Source organism: Parasteatoda tepidariorum, chromosome 6 (genome assembly GCF_982258835.1).
Source record: "Parasteatoda tepidariorum strain Cologne lab strain chromosome 6, Ptep-v5.0, whole genome shotgun sequence".
Lineage (NCBI taxonomy): Eukaryota > Metazoa > Arthropoda > Arachnida > Araneae > Theridiidae > Parasteatoda > Parasteatoda tepidariorum.
Window position 1 is genome coordinate 58,438,474 of NC_141760.1, and position 18,049 is coordinate 58,456,522.

The following is an 18,049-nucleotide window of genomic DNA, read 5'->3' on the forward strand; positions in this document are numbered from 1 at the left end:
AACATTTTGATACAAATATCTAGTTTTGATAGCAAGTTTTATTTCTAGTCGATTCTTGATATCAACACTAGGTGACAGTCGTAGCGAATGTATAAATAAAGTACTTAATATTTTTAACTCTTAGTACATTCTTCAGCCAACATTTTGATGCTAATATCTAGTTTTTGATAGCAATTTTTATTTCCAGTCAATTCTTGATATCAACACTAGACAACAAGCTGCAGCTAATTTATAAATTATCCTTTTAAAATTTATAAATCATGATAAGTATATAAATCATGACTATACCATTTTTATGCTAATATCTAGTTTTTGACAGCAAGTTTCATTCCTAGTCGATTCTTGATATCAAAACTAGACGACAGTCGTAGCGAATGTATAAATAAAGTATTTAATATTTCTAACTCTTAATACATTCTTCAGTCAACATTTTGATGCTAGTATTTAGTTTTTGATAGCAATTTTTACTTCCAGTCTATTCTTGATATCAACACTAGACAACAAGCTGCAGCTAATTTATAAATCATCCTTTTAAATTTTATAAATCATGATAAATCATGCTAAGTATATAAATCATGACTGTAACATTTTCATGCTAATATCTAGTTTTTGACAGCAAGTTTTATTTCTAGTCGATTCTTGATATCAAAACTAGACGACAACCGTAGCGAATGTATAAATAAAGTATTTAATATTTCTAACTCTTAATACATTCTTCAGTCAACATTTTGATGCTAATATTTAGTTCTTGATAGCAATTTTTATTTCCAGTCTATTCTTGATATCAACACTAGACAACATGTTATAGCTAGTTTATAAATGATGTCTTTACTATTTAATGCTATGTAAAATATTATTTTAGTTAATGCTAATACATATTCTTTGATAAAAACATTTTACTTATTATTACCTTTGTTCTCAATACTATGCAACAATGTAGTCTATAATTTTTTGATCACTTATGGAGTTCCATTCTTGATTTTTCAGGTGAAGACAATCTTCTTGACATGGCTACCGTTTATCCTCCGAATGAGTCGACCGGGAAAGAAAATCACGCGCAAGCACCTCTTTATGAGTTCCAAAATGAAAGAACTCGAACTGAAAGAGCGATCCTCCAGAAGTCTGCTAGCCAATGTCCTAGATATGGACGACGACTTTAGGCAGCAGAACAGCACTTCAGGGGGTGGTTATGTGCATACGGTCAGTGGGGGCCGCAGCGGGGGGCCTGGAGGGGGGTCGGGGGACGAGACTCCCCTCTACCACCCGTGTCTAAGTACGCAGAGGGAACTACAAAACATCCTCAGGGAACTAAGATTCATCACTAGACGAATGCGAGAAGAGGATGAGAATCAAGAAGTCATCTCTGACTGGAAGTTTGCAGGCATGGTCGTTGACAGGATCTGCCTGTTTGGATTTACCCTCTTCACCATCCTGTCCACCTGCGTAACCATCTTCAGGGCCCCACATCTCGTAGCGTGAGGGAGCGATTTTTTCGTGAGAGTGACTACGACTTTAAAAATCAAGGACATGACATTTTACTGCTGCTGCACGCGATCTATTCACTACGATCGGATTTTTTAACAATCACATTTTTTAAATGGAATTATTTTATTGGTTTTAAAACTGATTAATATTAATTTTTTAAACTGAAGCATAAACTCGACGCGTGTAAGTTTTTTACAATCTAGAGGGTGACCAGAAAATAAAGCCAGGTATTTAGGGCTCTTTTCTTACAAAATTATTAGTACAGTACTATAAAGCATTGATTACTAACCAACTAGCCATAACACCAATCAAATCGATTGAAATTCTTTTAATTAAAAACCCCCAAAAAATTGGTTTATGAAAAATGAACGAACATTAAGAAAATTCTGAGTACATTAACGGCGGAAACATTGAGTAATTAATTAATTATTTTAAGCTTTTTTCCAATTAAAATAGCTTTTTTAGTATTTTTAACTGTCTAATTTATTTTATCCGCACTTCTACAAAAATTGTTAAAATGAAGTTAAACGTTAGCTATATCTCTCATAGGGTCACGCACGTTTCGAACTTCAACTTTACATTTATTTAAAAGTTTTCGAATAATAAATCTACAAGTACCTAACATTATTTTGTGAGCATCTTCTAAATTATGATTTAAAAAAAATTACAACAAATATTATGCAAAATTTACAATTAATTTCATATCTCTGCATCGCATGCTAGGATTTGAAAAAATCAAAAACGTAAGAAAAAATATCATTGATTAAAAAAGATTTAAAATAGTCTAACATATTACTTTTAATATGATGAATTTAATTGAAAGATTAAAAAGTTTTAACAATTTTTCACTTATTTAAATTTACTATTAATTATTTACCACGATTCTTTTTAAAATTTTCAGAAAAACAAACTAAAAATAAGTGGAGAAAAATAACTTCTTATAATTTAGTTCCTCTAACTGTATGGTTACCTTGGGTAAATTTTCAAATTTTTGATTTTCTTTAAAAAATGGAAAACAAACAACAAAGTTATTTACATTAAAATATTTACTATTATACCATTCTTTCTTTATGTGCGACTAAATTAAAGGACTATTTTAAATGTAAGAAAATCATGTAAAATGTAATGAAAAAGGATGCAAAGAGCTAAATTAATAACCACTCATTAGAATAAAATAAATTTAAAATAAAGAAAACCTATACACTTTCATTTTGCGACTTAATTAAGGAAAAATATATAATTAATCATTTTAAACAGGATTAGAACAAATTAATAAACAAGATGCATATTAAGCAATTAATAAATAAATAAAAAACAAGTCATAGCTAAAACTTCTCTAAGTATCCTTTCTTATAATCAAAAACAAGTCTTAAAAATATTTTTGTCTTATAGGTAATTACATACTTAGCAATTATTAGTTTTAATTATTGAATAGCTTATTCTTTTATTAATAAAAACAATTACAGAAACTTAAAGCAACTAATAAGAGCAAATAAAAATATTAAGGAAAATCTCTAATCCATAAATTAACGAAGTTAAAATATCTTAACTAATGATTTGATGATTACAATATCCTAGCAAAATTGCAGCTTGCATTATTTATTTTTCAATCCAAAAAAATATTTTTTGATGTTACGGTCCTTAAGAGTAATTACTTTATTTAATACCTCATTGAAAAGGATTTATCTTAATGAATGAAGCTAATTTTTTAAATATTCTTAGAAACTTTTAATTATTTTAGATAAGCAAACTCTCAAGTAAATAAATTTAAGAAAATAAAAAAGTAAATACAAAAGAATTCAATATTTCCTTTACAATCTTTTCCGGCCTGCGTGTTTACACATCTTCCCGACTTTTAACATATTTGTTGAATTTTGTTAATGAATCCGATCTAAAAAACTATGTGCAGCTAAAAAATAATATATTTCATACTTCAAATACGTTCTTCGTAAATATTTTCTAACATATATTGTTCCACTAACGAAAGACATAAGAAGATAAAAACGACAACATTTTCTTCAAAAGATGTCAGTTTTTTTTTCTCCCTAATTTTATTATTTGCTTTCATATTATTAATCTTAGTTACTTCGAATGCCGAGTTCCCGCTTTCGAAACGAAAGTAATTAATGGACAACAATATTGGATTTTTGTTTTTTAATATCAACTTAAAAACAAAGGAACGGAATTTCAGACTACCTAGCTTACGGATAGAGTCCTTTTCAATTTAAATACACTGCCATGTATAATATGAAATTTCCAAGGCAGAAGAAATTTCGTTCCTTTATCATTTAGCTTAACTGTCTTGAACTTTAGAAGGATTTTCAAATGAAGAAATTATTGGTCATAAAAACATTTTTTTTTAATTAAATTCTGTAGCATTTTCTTACAAATGATACAATTTAACGATGATCAAATATTATCAATTACAACTAATATTATCGAATAGTTTGTGTTAACTAATAAAGCACAATTAAGTTACTCGAAGACTATATGTAAAAAAATTAGTCAAAATTTAAATATTATTAATTGAAAAGCATATTTAAACATTCCATTTAATGCATTATTCCATGCGTGACTTACTCTACAAAAGAACAAGTTCGAATATTTCGAGAACATTTAGTTGACTAATACCATATCAATATTAAATTTAAAACCCCTCCGATTGTTTGTTGAACATGTGTTTTTACAAATACAACTTGAATTTTTACAAATATAACTTGATAACTCTCATTGAATGTTCAAAGAAGAAACAGAAAAAATCTGTATTTTTCTCTAAACAGTTTTTTTCTGGAAAAAAAATATGTTTTTCCTCTGCAGAATTTGTAGTAATTTTTTACATTGTATTTGCTAAAATTACATATTTTAGCAAATACAATGACCTCAATTTAGTATTCCTCAATTAGTATAATATCCTCAAATTTAGTATTAATTTCTGTATTTAGTTATTACCTACATGACATATTCTCATGTAGAGTAAATTACTCTCAACTTCAACTCATGAACAGTAAATCCAAAGTAAACGTGACAAAATGTAGAAACTATAACATGTAAATTAAACATGTTTCATCCAAATGCTAAACATCATTTCTTTTAGAAATTGCTTATGAATATTGTAAGCTTCAAACATTTCTCTTTTGTAGTGTGAGTTGCGCGAATAATGACATGAATACAAAAATATTGCGAAAGTTTAAGATATATTATTAATATATATTCAAAAAAATATTCTTCGAACAATGTTCTATGACGCTGAAAAATTGTCTTAAAAATTATTATTAAAATTAACGAAATCAAATAATTATATCATATTCTCTAAACGAATCAAATTTTCAGAACAAAGCAATTTTTAGGAACCATTATATTAATTCTGAAACGCACAGAAAAGTTAAAAAGAATGATTTCTAGCAAAGTGGATATGAAAAAAAGCATATCTATATTTTTGAAAAGTCAGAGCAACCGCAAAACGTTTGTATTAAATTTTTTTACGAAGGCGTTAACATAACTGAACAAATTTAAAGTTTCTATAAAAAAAAAATAATAAATCTTGATACAAATATATCTACGTTATGTCCCTAACTTCCACGAGGGTAATAAAAGGACCTACTTAAAGAAATGTAATCTATGCCAAGAATATCTACAGATTACGTATTTATAGATCGTAATTTAAGTCTAAACATTTTTAAAATGATGTTCAGAACAATTTGAAAAATTATGACTTTAGCGGTATTTATAACTCTTATGACTGTGGCTGTCGTCAGACTGGGTGACTAGTGACTTTCATGTCACTGAGAATTCCGATTTTATAAACAAGCACGTAAACAATAAGCAGCAAAGTACGCCCTTGTATCAAGTCTATTATGTGATTTTAAGTTACAGGTCCGACAGAAAAACTTACTCCTGTACATATATGGTAGAATACCAATATTATACACTTACTTATCCCGAACTGTACTATGCTATAAATACATATATTTAATATCATTCATTACTATTGCTTCATTTAGAAACAAGTTTATACGATATCCAAAAAGCAGCAATCTTCTTATTCAGACCGTAAGCAACTGAACTAAAATGATGTTTTTCAATTTAATAGAAAAATTAACTCAAACATTCTGAACCTAATGTTACGCAAAAATTACTTTCGTTTTCTCACTGTTTTGGGCAGTATTCATTGATTTTAATGACGAGAAAAATACTTTCAGTATTTCTCCCCCATTTCTTTACTTATTGCTTTACACGTTGGTACTATTATAAAAAAATTTAAATATTGATATCTTGAGTTATCAAATATTGAAACTTTTAATCCAAATATGCCATAGAATTTTAATTTGATGGAAAACATAACTATTTTTCATTTCAAAAAAGCTGCTGAAAACTAAAAAAAGTAACGTTTATTCTTTAAAAGAATATTTTTAAAAAGAACTATCGACATTTTTCATATAGTTTCTGATTCTTAAAAGCTTTTCAACTGCACTATAAATTAAAAATTTTAAATATTTCCTTATTTTATAAAGTGGAATTCTTTACATAAACTATGTTGTTTTTCCTATTCTATATTTTATCAGTAATATATAGTACGCAATTAAAGTAAAACTAATAAAAATAATTTTCAAAAAATAATTCAAAATAACATCGATTTTTTTCATGGATTACTTCTAAATACTCAGTTATATTTTCAGTAAAGGTTTCAGTTTGTTTGATAAGTCCTGTATTTAATTTTTTTCGGTAATATACAGTATACTGTTAAAATAAAAACTGTTCTTTAGTTACTTAATATAAAATAACTTCAACTCCTTCATGGATTATTTTCAAATACCCAGCTACATTGGCATAAAAGATTTCAGTTTGTTAGGAAAGCATGATTTTGCGTACGTTACTATGTACATGTTAATATTACGGCTATAACAAATGTAAACATTTTCAAAATTCGTAGCTGTATACATAATATAGTAGTCCCAATTGAAGAATTATTTCGATCACAAACTATGCATTAAAACGTTTCTTGTTTGAAATATTAAAATTTTTCTATTTCAGTATTTATATCTTACACTTTATATATAGTTTCAGAGGTAAGAAAATTAAGTTAGAACTATCTAATGAAGATTGCTGCTGACATATTTAAATTTAGATAATGTGAAAGATATAAATTTACGATCATTTAACTGATTGAACTGTCAAATGCTCACTTTCCGGTTTTCTTTAAGGTATTCTTTCAAAAAACATTAAATTAAACTTTTGCAAAACTGAAAACTGACGTAATAACAAAATTTTATTTTAAGAAAAAACTAAATTTGCAAGAAAGGTTTAACTTGAGCTTGTTACAAAAATTCATTACATTTCAATGAAAAAACAATGATTTAAAAATTATTTATTTGAAATAGCAAACTCAGAAAAATTTTGTAAATTACAAATAAAATATTTAAGGAAAATAATTGATCTAAATTTTATATCTTCTATTCGATTCGCGATTAAAAAACACATGATGTACTCTTTGAAAGCTTTTTCCTTACAAGAGCCTTATATTATAGAAATTACATTAACTATACCATAATCATTAACAATGATACATTAAAAAAGTTTTAAGGTCCTACAGCTAGAAAAAAAACTTAAGCTAATAAAACCAGTAATATTTAATGCAAAATATTTAGATCACATTCTGTTGAAATTTTACAATTAAATTTCTTATTATTTACTCGAAATTTTCGTTTTAATAAGCGTTTTATTTTTTCACTTGTACTACAAGGCCAAACATATGAAACTTCACACTGTTTTTGCTTAACTAAAGCATCGCTAACATGTTACTTGCAAATCTCAAAGTTTGCAAAGAATGCTGGTCTTTATTTTGAATTCTTTGACCGCTTTAGTGCGTTCAGAATGCTTGTTTTTGTTTCAATAAAACACCAAACATGCTAGGTCAACACCAATTTTACGCATTAATCAAGAGTTTACTCTACTAGTTATAGTATAACTTGTTTGTTAAACTTACAAACTATTTTTTTTTTTAATTTTCTTTGCAAACTACTGCTTTAAACTTAATATGATAATCCAATGGTATACTAAAATATTTTCAGCAGGTCACTACTGACCTGAGGGACTTGCATTAAAAGCTTTTCAAATGTTAAAAAAATGGATTTTTTTGAGCTGTGTCAGTGTTGATAAGTGTGCTTCATTCTAAAATGATAGGCAAGACTTAGTACTGCTTTTTATGATCTAACCTGATTGTTTAACTACAAACTTTTTTAATTTCCTTAACAAACTACTGTTTTAAACTGAATGGGAAAATTGAGCAGAGTACTAAAACAACCTCAGCAGGTCACTAGTGCATTAAAATCTCTTACTTTAAGCGTAAAAAAAATAGTGTGAAACAAAATTTCTTTTTTTTTTCAGTGTAAAAAATCTTTGATAAGAGTTAATCCTAAAATGATATACGTTTCATTCTTTTCCATCTACCAAATTGAGCATTTGACAGTGTGTGAGATTTTCGAAAGAACAAATTCTCACTTGCTTACTTATATAGATAAGTAGGGATAATCGCTGGCTCTACATCACCCTTTCATCCCATACCTAAGCATAGATAAATGAAGTAAATTGTAAGTTAGTAAACATAGTGTGAGTTTTGAAATCAATTGATTTTTTCCACCATTCCATATTAATTCTGACAATTTTCCTTAATTCTTTACATAACTTCCCTTAATCGTAGTCTCAGTTATTGTTATTATTCACGATTGTGCACGTTTATAAGAATGGCTAAGTTTCACGAACATCACGAATAACTTATAGTGATTGAAATCGGATCCGCACATAAATAAATGATACCAATTTTAGATAAAAATGAAAGATTGTCAGTTTGCAATTATTCGTCCCTAATCAAAAGCCAGTGTAGCGACTGTGGAGGATTTACCACAAAATGGCACGAAGCTTTTATGCAACTCAGCGTTTAATGAGCTTTTTTAACAATGGCAAATAAAAGATTAAATTTAACATTTAATATTTTTATCTAATTAATTTAAGATTTAAATCATCATTATCATTAATATTTATTTATTCATTTATTTTCTATTTTTATGCATTTATTTACTTATTTATTTATTTTGAATTTTAGGCAGCACTTACCTTTTGAAATTTTATTATAGGTACTCTTTCATATTTAAAATATAAATTATGCTGTGTTCATAAATTAGTTTCTGAATTATTTTTCCGATTGCATTACATTTCTAAATGTAACTGCAATGTTCTGTATTAGCAATATAATTAGTAAACAAATAAATAACACTGAAATATGTGACTAAAAAATTACATTCTAATTTCAGCATGTATTTCCGCTTTTACATCCTGAGTATAGTCTAGCTGAAGATAATAATTTTTAAATAATTCTTCAAAGTGATTTTACTTGTTTTAAATAAACCATGCTAAAATTCTCATTATATTAAAATTCTAACTATAGTAGATATCAATTATAGTTTTAGTCAATTTTAAGGATATTCATGGTAGAAGTCAATTGTTTAAAAACTTGTTTGATCAGACAATCATTAAAGTCATAATAAATAATGTCATCGTAAGTAAAAGTCTATTTCTTTTTTATAATTATGGTAAAGACGACTTAATTTATTGAAAAATAGAAAAAACGATTTTTCTAAAATAAAAAGTGGATATTCAACTTTGTATAACTTATTCAATAAGAAAACAATGCATTCAAATTCAATACGTTAATTTTAAAAAAATAATGATTATTTCTACTCACAGATTTGTCAAACTCTATTTAGTAAAAGTGTTAAATGTTTAGCAAAAATGTTAATGTGCTTAATAAGCAATTCACATTTTATCTGTAACTGCCTCGTTGTGCGCACGTATTTGCTCACATTTTTTAGCAATTTTATAGCTTTGCTTCAAAAGCAATATTTCTATGCCATACAAAATTACTTTTATTTTGCATGAGTTTTTCACTTGACAGTATTGTTGAGCTGCATGATGATTTCTATTCTCGATTGCTGCATGATGATTGGATATACATTCCCCTTGCACTCGTCATTTCGCAGATGATCCTCCAACACTCTGACAACACTGGCAAAGAAATTAGGTGTACGATCCGTTTTTACTATTTTTAAAAAATTTTAAACTGTTCACATTCCAAACGTCTTTACAAGACTTACGCTTAACGGAAGTTATTTAACACCTTTCGAACGGTAAATCACATCAATTTTTTTAGAAAGACTGACTTGATAAGGGACGTTTTGATGCTACAACAGGGCTGAAATATAACAATTAGCAAAACTAGGAATTAAATTTATAGTTATTGCGCGTAAATAATGACGCGCAAAAATATAGGTAAAAAAAAGTGCCAAAATAAAAGCATCAGGCGCGAAACGCGAAAACGCTCGTTGCGATATCCTACGCGAGAGCGACGCGAATGAAACGCGCATGCGCACGTGTATCAGGCACATTAACGCTAGTTAATTCTCTTTTAGAAGTGTGTTTCAGCTGGACATTGATTTTAATGTCTCAAATCATCAGTCCTTTGGTAAGAATGTTTAGGCATATTTCTTTTTCTTTGTACAATGAAATGTGTGAAATAAGTACCAAATAAGTACTATGAAATAAGTACTTTTTGAGCAGCTTAAGTGGGGGAAAATATTGGCACATAATCAGCAATGTTTCTTAGATCAAGAAATGAAATATATTGACTGTTTGCATTTGGGAGTTGAAATGATTTAACATTACTTCATTTGTACTTTGTTCAATTGTAGAATGTCATATTTTTGTCTTTTATAATTACATGTAAAAAATGTACCGTATTTGACATGGTGCTAACATGAATCCTAGTATAGATTTTAAGAAAATGAAAAGCGTTTTAATATGGCTTCAATTATGTTATGAAGTTAAATAAATTGATTTAAAACACCTCAACTTTGTGTTTCTTGTCTGCTTTAGTTAATTGTTAAAAAAAACTGAACCAAAAAAATTTAAGTGAATGTAAGAAGAAGAAAAATATTTATTATTAATAGTACATTGAAAATTTTAAAAAAAACTTAATAGAATTATTATTTTTATTTTATAATATAAATGGTAATTATTATGAAATAAAAACAATTAATATTTATTTTTTATTTTACTACAGGTTAAAATAAAAAATAAAAACTTTTATGCTTAATAATAAACATTAATTAAAAATAATTAATGACATAAATTGAATTATCTTCTTCAAATTCTTGAAAATAATTTGCTCATATTTATTTATTGTGCGACTACAATTAGCTGTTAAATGTAAAACTGCATGTCAAAAGTAGCGCATTACCGCAACAGCCCATTATGGATCGGGGGGTCATAGAGGATAAAGCTCTATTATTTCAAAACCAAGGACATGAAAGTAACAGTGCGGCCAGCACTGTACACACGCCGCCTGTCATTCCCAACCAAGATAGTACCCACTGATCTGAAGCTGGACAGGCTTCAAGCCAACACTGGGGATTGAACCCTAGTTCTTCACAATGACACTTAACTACTGAGCCATCGCAGCTCAGAACTACGTACTGAAATATATATTTTATAGTAAACTTCCAAAAGACTTTTTATTACCTTCATATAAAAAAATATTTCAAATTTACATTATTTGCATTCAGACACTTTTTATTGATCGGGAACAGAAATTTAAAAATCCAATCAATTTTTTAAATATTATTTAGGTACTAAATAACATCAAACATAATTCTTTGCACGCTTATGAAAAAAACCAAGAATAATAACATTTCGTTCGCAAAATTTTATTTCTATTTATTGAAATAAATTATAAATTCTAAAATATTCACACAATAAATTTTTAAAAGCATCGAAGTATTAATTATAATATTAAGAAATATCAACTTTTAAAACTTCCAATTAAATTGTAGGTGCACTTTCAATTAGTAAATAATAATTATTGTGAATAGTAATTGCTTGCAATTACACTAAATCATTGCAATTGCTGTAAATTATAATAATTAACAAAACCAAGTTTTATATTACTTTTATATTTATGTACAATAATTGAGGAAATTTTAATGGATTATCACAAAAATCAATCTACTTCAGAATTTTAAATTAAAATCATAAATTTAATTGCTAATTTTGATTTTCAAAATATGTTTAGTTCATTTTCTGAATTTAAAGAATTTTTTTGCTAGCACTTACTATTATGAATTTGTTTGAAAGTATCATGAATTGTGATTTTGAGTATTGATAATGCCTATATCTCTGCCTTCATATTTTTACTTTTTATATTAAAGAATTGTTTAAAGTAAAAACACATTACAAAAATCTATCAAGGTACAGGTATAAACAAACTGAAGAAAAATACTTATAGATCTTACTCCAATTGAAATCGAAGTTCCTTTCTTAAATATGAGGTAACTATTTTAGATTTGATAATGTTTTAGATTGATGCAATGCTAAATGAATATTACCTAGATTATTGTCAGCTATAAGGAAGTGCATCAAAGTTACAAAGTTAATAATCATTTGTTAATCTAAATTCGATATCTTAATGGATAATACAGGCTGAAGATAAGTAATATTGGGGAAGCATAACCAAGAAAATGATCGAAATCTTTACAAATATAGTTAAAGAAAAAAATTCAAAAAGAAATTAAATATGTTTTCATTACTTTATAAAGCAGCAGCATTACAGATTGATATTTTCTCCAAATCATGAACTACAGCAAAATTTTTCACATACTGCCGAAAAATTTAGTGGTAAATAAAAGATTCTTTATTTTTAATTATAAGTAAATTGTCATTTCATATATAAATTCCTTTTATTTGCAATACATTTTTGAGAATACGATTATAAATTACTTAACTAAAAATTTAATAATATTAAAAATTATAAAATATTTTTTTTTTTAATTAAAATTCTAAAATTAATCGGTTTACTAAGGAAAAGTGTATTGACTTTTAAGTCAAATGCATTGTTTTGAAAAAATTTAAAAAATATTTGTTGTTTGCATTTATAATCAAAAATTATTTTCAATCCGTTCAATAATTAGTAATGAACCATTTTTTTTTGTTTAATTTACCACAATTTTTTTGCAGTAATTACTGGAACTGCTTTTAGTTCTTTAATTGGTTTTGTGATCTACATAAAAAAATATATATATTTTTCAAAGGTCAAATATATCTAAGAGACTCCGAAATTACAAACCTCACTGACTTTTAAGAATAATATTTCCACAAAATATGTCTGTTGTTATAAAAATTTGCTTTTTCATGCTTTTACTGCTTTTAAAAATTAATACATCAATTTAATGTGTAAATTGATTTAATTTAATGTATAAATTGATTTAATTTAATGTATAAATTGATTTAATTTTATCTATTGATTTAATTTGATATATTAATTTTTGCTAAGAATATGATCTCATAAATATCTATTTCTTTATTTTTCTCCTTACTTACAAAAAACAAATATACTGTACTTTATTTTATACAACATTTTTAAATACTTTAAGTGATATTTTGCTTCTAGATGCATTCCAGTATTTCTATGATGCTGCAATCAGTACTCTATATTAATTTACTACATAATAGAAATATTCTAAATTATTAATTTATATACTTAATAAATACCTTCATTGGCAAATATAATATAGTAAATATCCGATTTTCTTAATCAACCCAAATTTTACTTTTATTTCTTTATTTTTCTCTTTACTAACTAAAAAACACAAAGATACTAAAAAATTAATTTTATTCCTGTCTTGAAGACGATACTTTATAATTCATAATTTTATTGGTTTTTAATTTTATTGATTTTAATTTTATTGATTTTAATTTTATTGATTTTAATTTTGTTGGTCCCTTATTAAAGATGTGAGATTAAGTATTATAATGGGTTTTTAAGATTATTTCCACATGAAATTCACTGCTTTAACTCATAATCGTGGAATTGAGGCTCCTGTCTGCTTACGCTAAATAATAGATACACCAGAGATTTCTTTTACAATTTTGTAAAGATATTAATTTATCTTGTTTTTTTTCTCACTTGTCGCTTTTTACTCTTTCAAAATAAATCTTTTAATTTTTACAAGAACTTAAAAATGTAGGAGATATTGTCTTTACACAGCCCATCTAGTGAATATTTTACATTTTCCACTCCTTCAAAACAATGTAATCTTTCAATTTTAACAAGATTTTCAGAAAAAGTGAGCCACTGTCATCAGATAAGCCATTTAGTGAATACACCCGTGAAATAACAGCATAATGTTGTCCGATATAACAAAATTTACGTACATCAACAATTTGATAATGAAGGCTTTAAGAAAATCTTAAGTTTATAAAACATCATTAAAAAATTTTGCCTCCTACTTTAATTATATATTTTAAAGATAACGTCATAGAAATATGCTTGAAAATATATTTTAATTTAATTTATGCTTTAGGAAAATTTGAATAGTTTTGAAAAATAATGGAGCAACGAATAAAATTTTTTAAAGAATCATGAATAAATTTTGGGTAATGTTTCCATCATAACTCATTTATTGTCCAAACATCACAATTGACTAACTTAATTAATCATTTCTATTTATTTGATTTAACTCTTAATAAGTGACTTTTATACACTTCTCTCTCGCCCCATTAGTTTTAAGATAAACTATTAAAAAAAAACTATTGTTGAAAATTATTTTGAAAAATTTGCTGTGATATTGATGTCTGCTCCAAGAACAGCTTCAAAGCTAAATATTTATGCGGATGCTTCCGTTTTTAAGAAATTAGTATTCTTTAGACTGCATAGTAGAAATTATTTGACTAGTAGTGCATTTCTATGTTTAAACCAAAACCAATTCATAAAGAAATTTTAAAATTTTTCATTACTCTAACTTTTTAAATCAAAAATTACCTATAAAAAATGTTGATGAAAAATTTTTTTGTACTAACTTCATCTTTTAAAGATCGAGGAGAAAGAACTGTTTTTGTCCATTTTTCACAAAAATAAAGATTGGAGAACCATATTTTGCATTTTGAAGACTTCTATGTTTTGGCTAATCAATAACATGGAAAATCAGTTTCTCCCGGGAATTATTACACAGTGAAGCTGAGATGTGATGAGGAAATCGTTACTTCTTTTTTTTTTCGTTAATCATTTATGGTTAATCGTTTCAGAATTAGCTTTCATGAGCATGAAACGTTCTTACCTCTTTATCTTCAAATGTAAGAGAGACCTAACACATCTAAATTTCAGGCATAAACGAAAATTTACAGTCTGCTAAACAAAAGCTTTTTAAAAAAAGCACAAAATTTCACTCTGAAATTATTCCGTAATAACTTCCCCAAATTATGATTTTTTTTTTTTTAAATTTATCAATATCTTATCGAAGAATTGGCACCGCCTTTAAACATGCTAAACATTTTACCGAGATTTTTTTTTGTAATTGAACTTTATATATGTGCTATTTCATAGAATTAAAGTTTCAAATCTGTTACAGTATTGTATCTGTTCTAAAAATAGCATGTACTCTCAAAAATAATTGCAATGTAAATTCAGTTATTTTTATCCTATCTACTTTTTCTTTAGGTCTAAACATCTTTTAATAAAACAAAAATGCCTCTTAGTGATAATATGTTATATATTACTCCAATAAGATGTCATGCACAGTTTAATAGGAAAAAGGGGAATCTTTAATTTAATAAACCATCTATTGCTGCATATTGTTTGAACCTTCTACATAAGATTTTTCTATAATGTCAAAACTGTTTCCGCTTATTTGACATCAACTCATATTGATATTCTGCAGCCTTGTCTCATTCATATAAAGGCAGAATCCTTAATGTTAATGATATCAGTTATCTTCATCCTCCTTGAAAATCTATTCTACCCTGATTCTCTAGACCATCTCAATTTTTTTCTAGTCTTGTTTTTAAATTTTATTTTACTTCATTTTGTCGTTGTCAACTTTATTTTTTGTGTTTCAAATCTGTTTTATTTTCCCCATCCATATCTTGAGAGTTGGCGTTTATTTTTGAACTCTCGAATCATGTTGACTTTTTACAACTTTATAATTTATGAAGTAAATTCATTTTATCAAGTCCTTTGGTTTAGATTCTTGGGATTATCCGTCTAATATGTAACATTTCAATCAATGAAAAAGGTTAAAGGAGAATATATCTCTTTGTTACATTTTATAACATATTTGCAAAGTCTTTCTGAATACCACTGTTATTGCAAGAGTAATAGGCTAGAAAAAAAAACAAGAAATTGTAAAATGTGCGAAATATGAAGCCTGTTACTTTAAAGCAAATCTGCTGCTGATACTTTAGTATTGTAGCAGCCAAAGCATGTTAATTAAAATTAGGCTGTTACGGTCCATTCCAGTCCATAAAGTTTCTGTGAGCATGCTGTTACAATTGATAAAATTTAAAACAATCCCATCACCAATATTTTATCATAAAAGACTCAAAATTCAAATCCTAATTGAACTAGAATCTAAATTATACTTTAATACTGAACTAAAATATTACATCTCAATAAAAGTCTAAATCATAAATATTCCCCTGTTTTTACTAAGTACTTCTAAAAAGGAATTATAATTTAATGTTTTCACTAATATCTACTGCCATATTTGTGTATATGTGAAATAAACATTATTTTATTGATCGTAACTGGATAATGAAAAAAATATGTTAATTTTTCTTGATATCGTTAGCCTATATTTGCATTAAAATATCTTTCCTCATAAAACCAATAAATGGCTTCAGAAATAAAATCAATGATGCAATCAGAAAACCATTAACCTAAGAATCAGCTTCGCATGAATAAAGGTCTTAACGCCAAAAGCGAAGAAAAATGAAGTGAAAATTATCAAATGTAGTGAAAATTTACGCAATGTTCCATAAACGTTTTATTGGCAAATTAAAGAAAAGCTAAATAAAAGTTTCACCCCTCTTCAACATTTATTTGAAGTTCAATATCCGAAAAATTTATGTATGGAGGTACATGTAGAATTTCATAAACACTGACTTTATTTTTAGAAGGAAAAAAATTATGTACAGTGCACAAAAAAATAAACAAGCCAAGCTTAATAACTTTTGATCTAATGGTCGGATTTTCACGCCCTGACACTTAATCTTAATGGTTTAAGAGAGTGACCTCAAATATGCTAACTAAGTAGTGCAGACGATATTTTAAGTTGCGAAATCAGACACAAAAAATCGTATTTTCCCTGGATAATGATACCTTTTTTTTTTCTTGTTGCTTTTTTTTTCTTTTTACTGATTACGATTTCAGACCCCCAAAATATAAAGGGTAGCCGCAATAGGGGAAATATGCTCCCAATAATTTGGCCAGGAGAGCTGTCCAAAGTAAATATTCCTAAATATTAGTTATATTGTTTGCCTATTTCCCCTTATTTTGAGATATTTTTAAAAGCCAACTGAAAAATTTTAGAGCACTACTATAAACTTTATAAGATAATTCCTTGAAAAAAACAACTTTCAGTTAATATTTATTGTTTTTTATTGTTTTATTTAATGATAAACAAAAAGGTTTTAAAATGTAAGGTATGTTATTTACATCATTTTAAAGAAAGATTTTAGCGAAATCCGTCGAATAGTTCCTGAGAAATCGAATTTTAATGAAGTCTTGTTTAAAGAAAATTAAAGGTTACTCAGAGCGGTCCGTTTATTTTTCCTTTTTTGCACACTGTACATTATTTTCAATTATTTTTTTTTTGCATGAATCAATAAATTAAGGACTTTAATAAATACATATTATATCACCATTAATGTAAAGATTGGACTTTCAAAGAACACCAATCTCTATAAATTTATAAATTATTAAACCTAATTTCCAAACTAATATTTTCCAAGTAATATTTTTAAAATTAATATTTTATAAAACTAGGCTCAGATTAAGTAAGAAGAAAACTAATTTCATTAATTTTAAAAGGAAAACAGTTTTGCAAATAAGTAAGAAAGTTTTCAAATATATAAAAATTTTCCTCGTTTTATAAATACATTTTTAATTATCTTTTACAAAATTATAATCATCATTATTAGCACTGCAAAAATGTTGACAAGCGCAGTATCCCTCATTTGAAATAATGTTAATTTACTTTCCATGAAAAAAAATTTAATTAAATTCTGCTTTTTAGTTGTTATAAAGTTCAATGACAGGATTAAATTATAAAAGAACACTTCAGAAGACAAGTTAGTAGACAAGTAATTAATAAAATTAACTAACAGTCTAAAGAAGTAGATTTTCTAAAAGTATATAACAAATAAAATCACGACATTTGGTTTCAATAATGACTACTTTCTTCATTATGTAGTGAGATGTATACTTTTGAAATTTTGGTATCGTGTGATAATATCGATAATATCGTTTAAATTGTAAGAACAGTAATATGGTGCTAAAATAAATCACGATACAATTTTTTTAATTTGATTACCTAGTGTACAATGCGTAAGAAAAAGCTAAACCCGGAATAACTTTTGATCTAATGATCTGATATTCACGTATTAGAATTCACTCTCAATAGTTTGAAGGCTCAACCTTAAACATTATTATTTAGTGTAAACGACATTTTAGGGTGCGAAGTTT

General features: G+C 26.6%; 1 protein-coding gene across 7 annotated transcripts in view; it reads left to right on the forward strand.

Moving 5' to 3' along the window:
• LOC107447394 (neuronal acetylcholine receptor subunit alpha-7-like) overlaps nt 1-18,049 on the forward strand; it is a 414,295-nt gene that overhangs the window by 383,525 nt on the left and 12,721 nt on the right. For 4 of the 7 annotated variants that reach the window (XM_071178635.2, XM_071178633.2, XM_043041458.3 and 1 more), the window contains exon 9: nt 988-2,680. The exons of the other annotated variants lie outside the window; for them this stretch is intronic. In XM_071178635.2, the coding sequence (XP_071034736.1) occupies nt 988-1,479 (492 nt within the window). In that variant the 3' untranslated portion in view covers nt 1,480-2,680. Of the gene's footprint in view, nt 1-987; nt 2,681-18,049 lie in introns of those variants that run through there. 7 annotated transcript variants of the gene reach the window in all.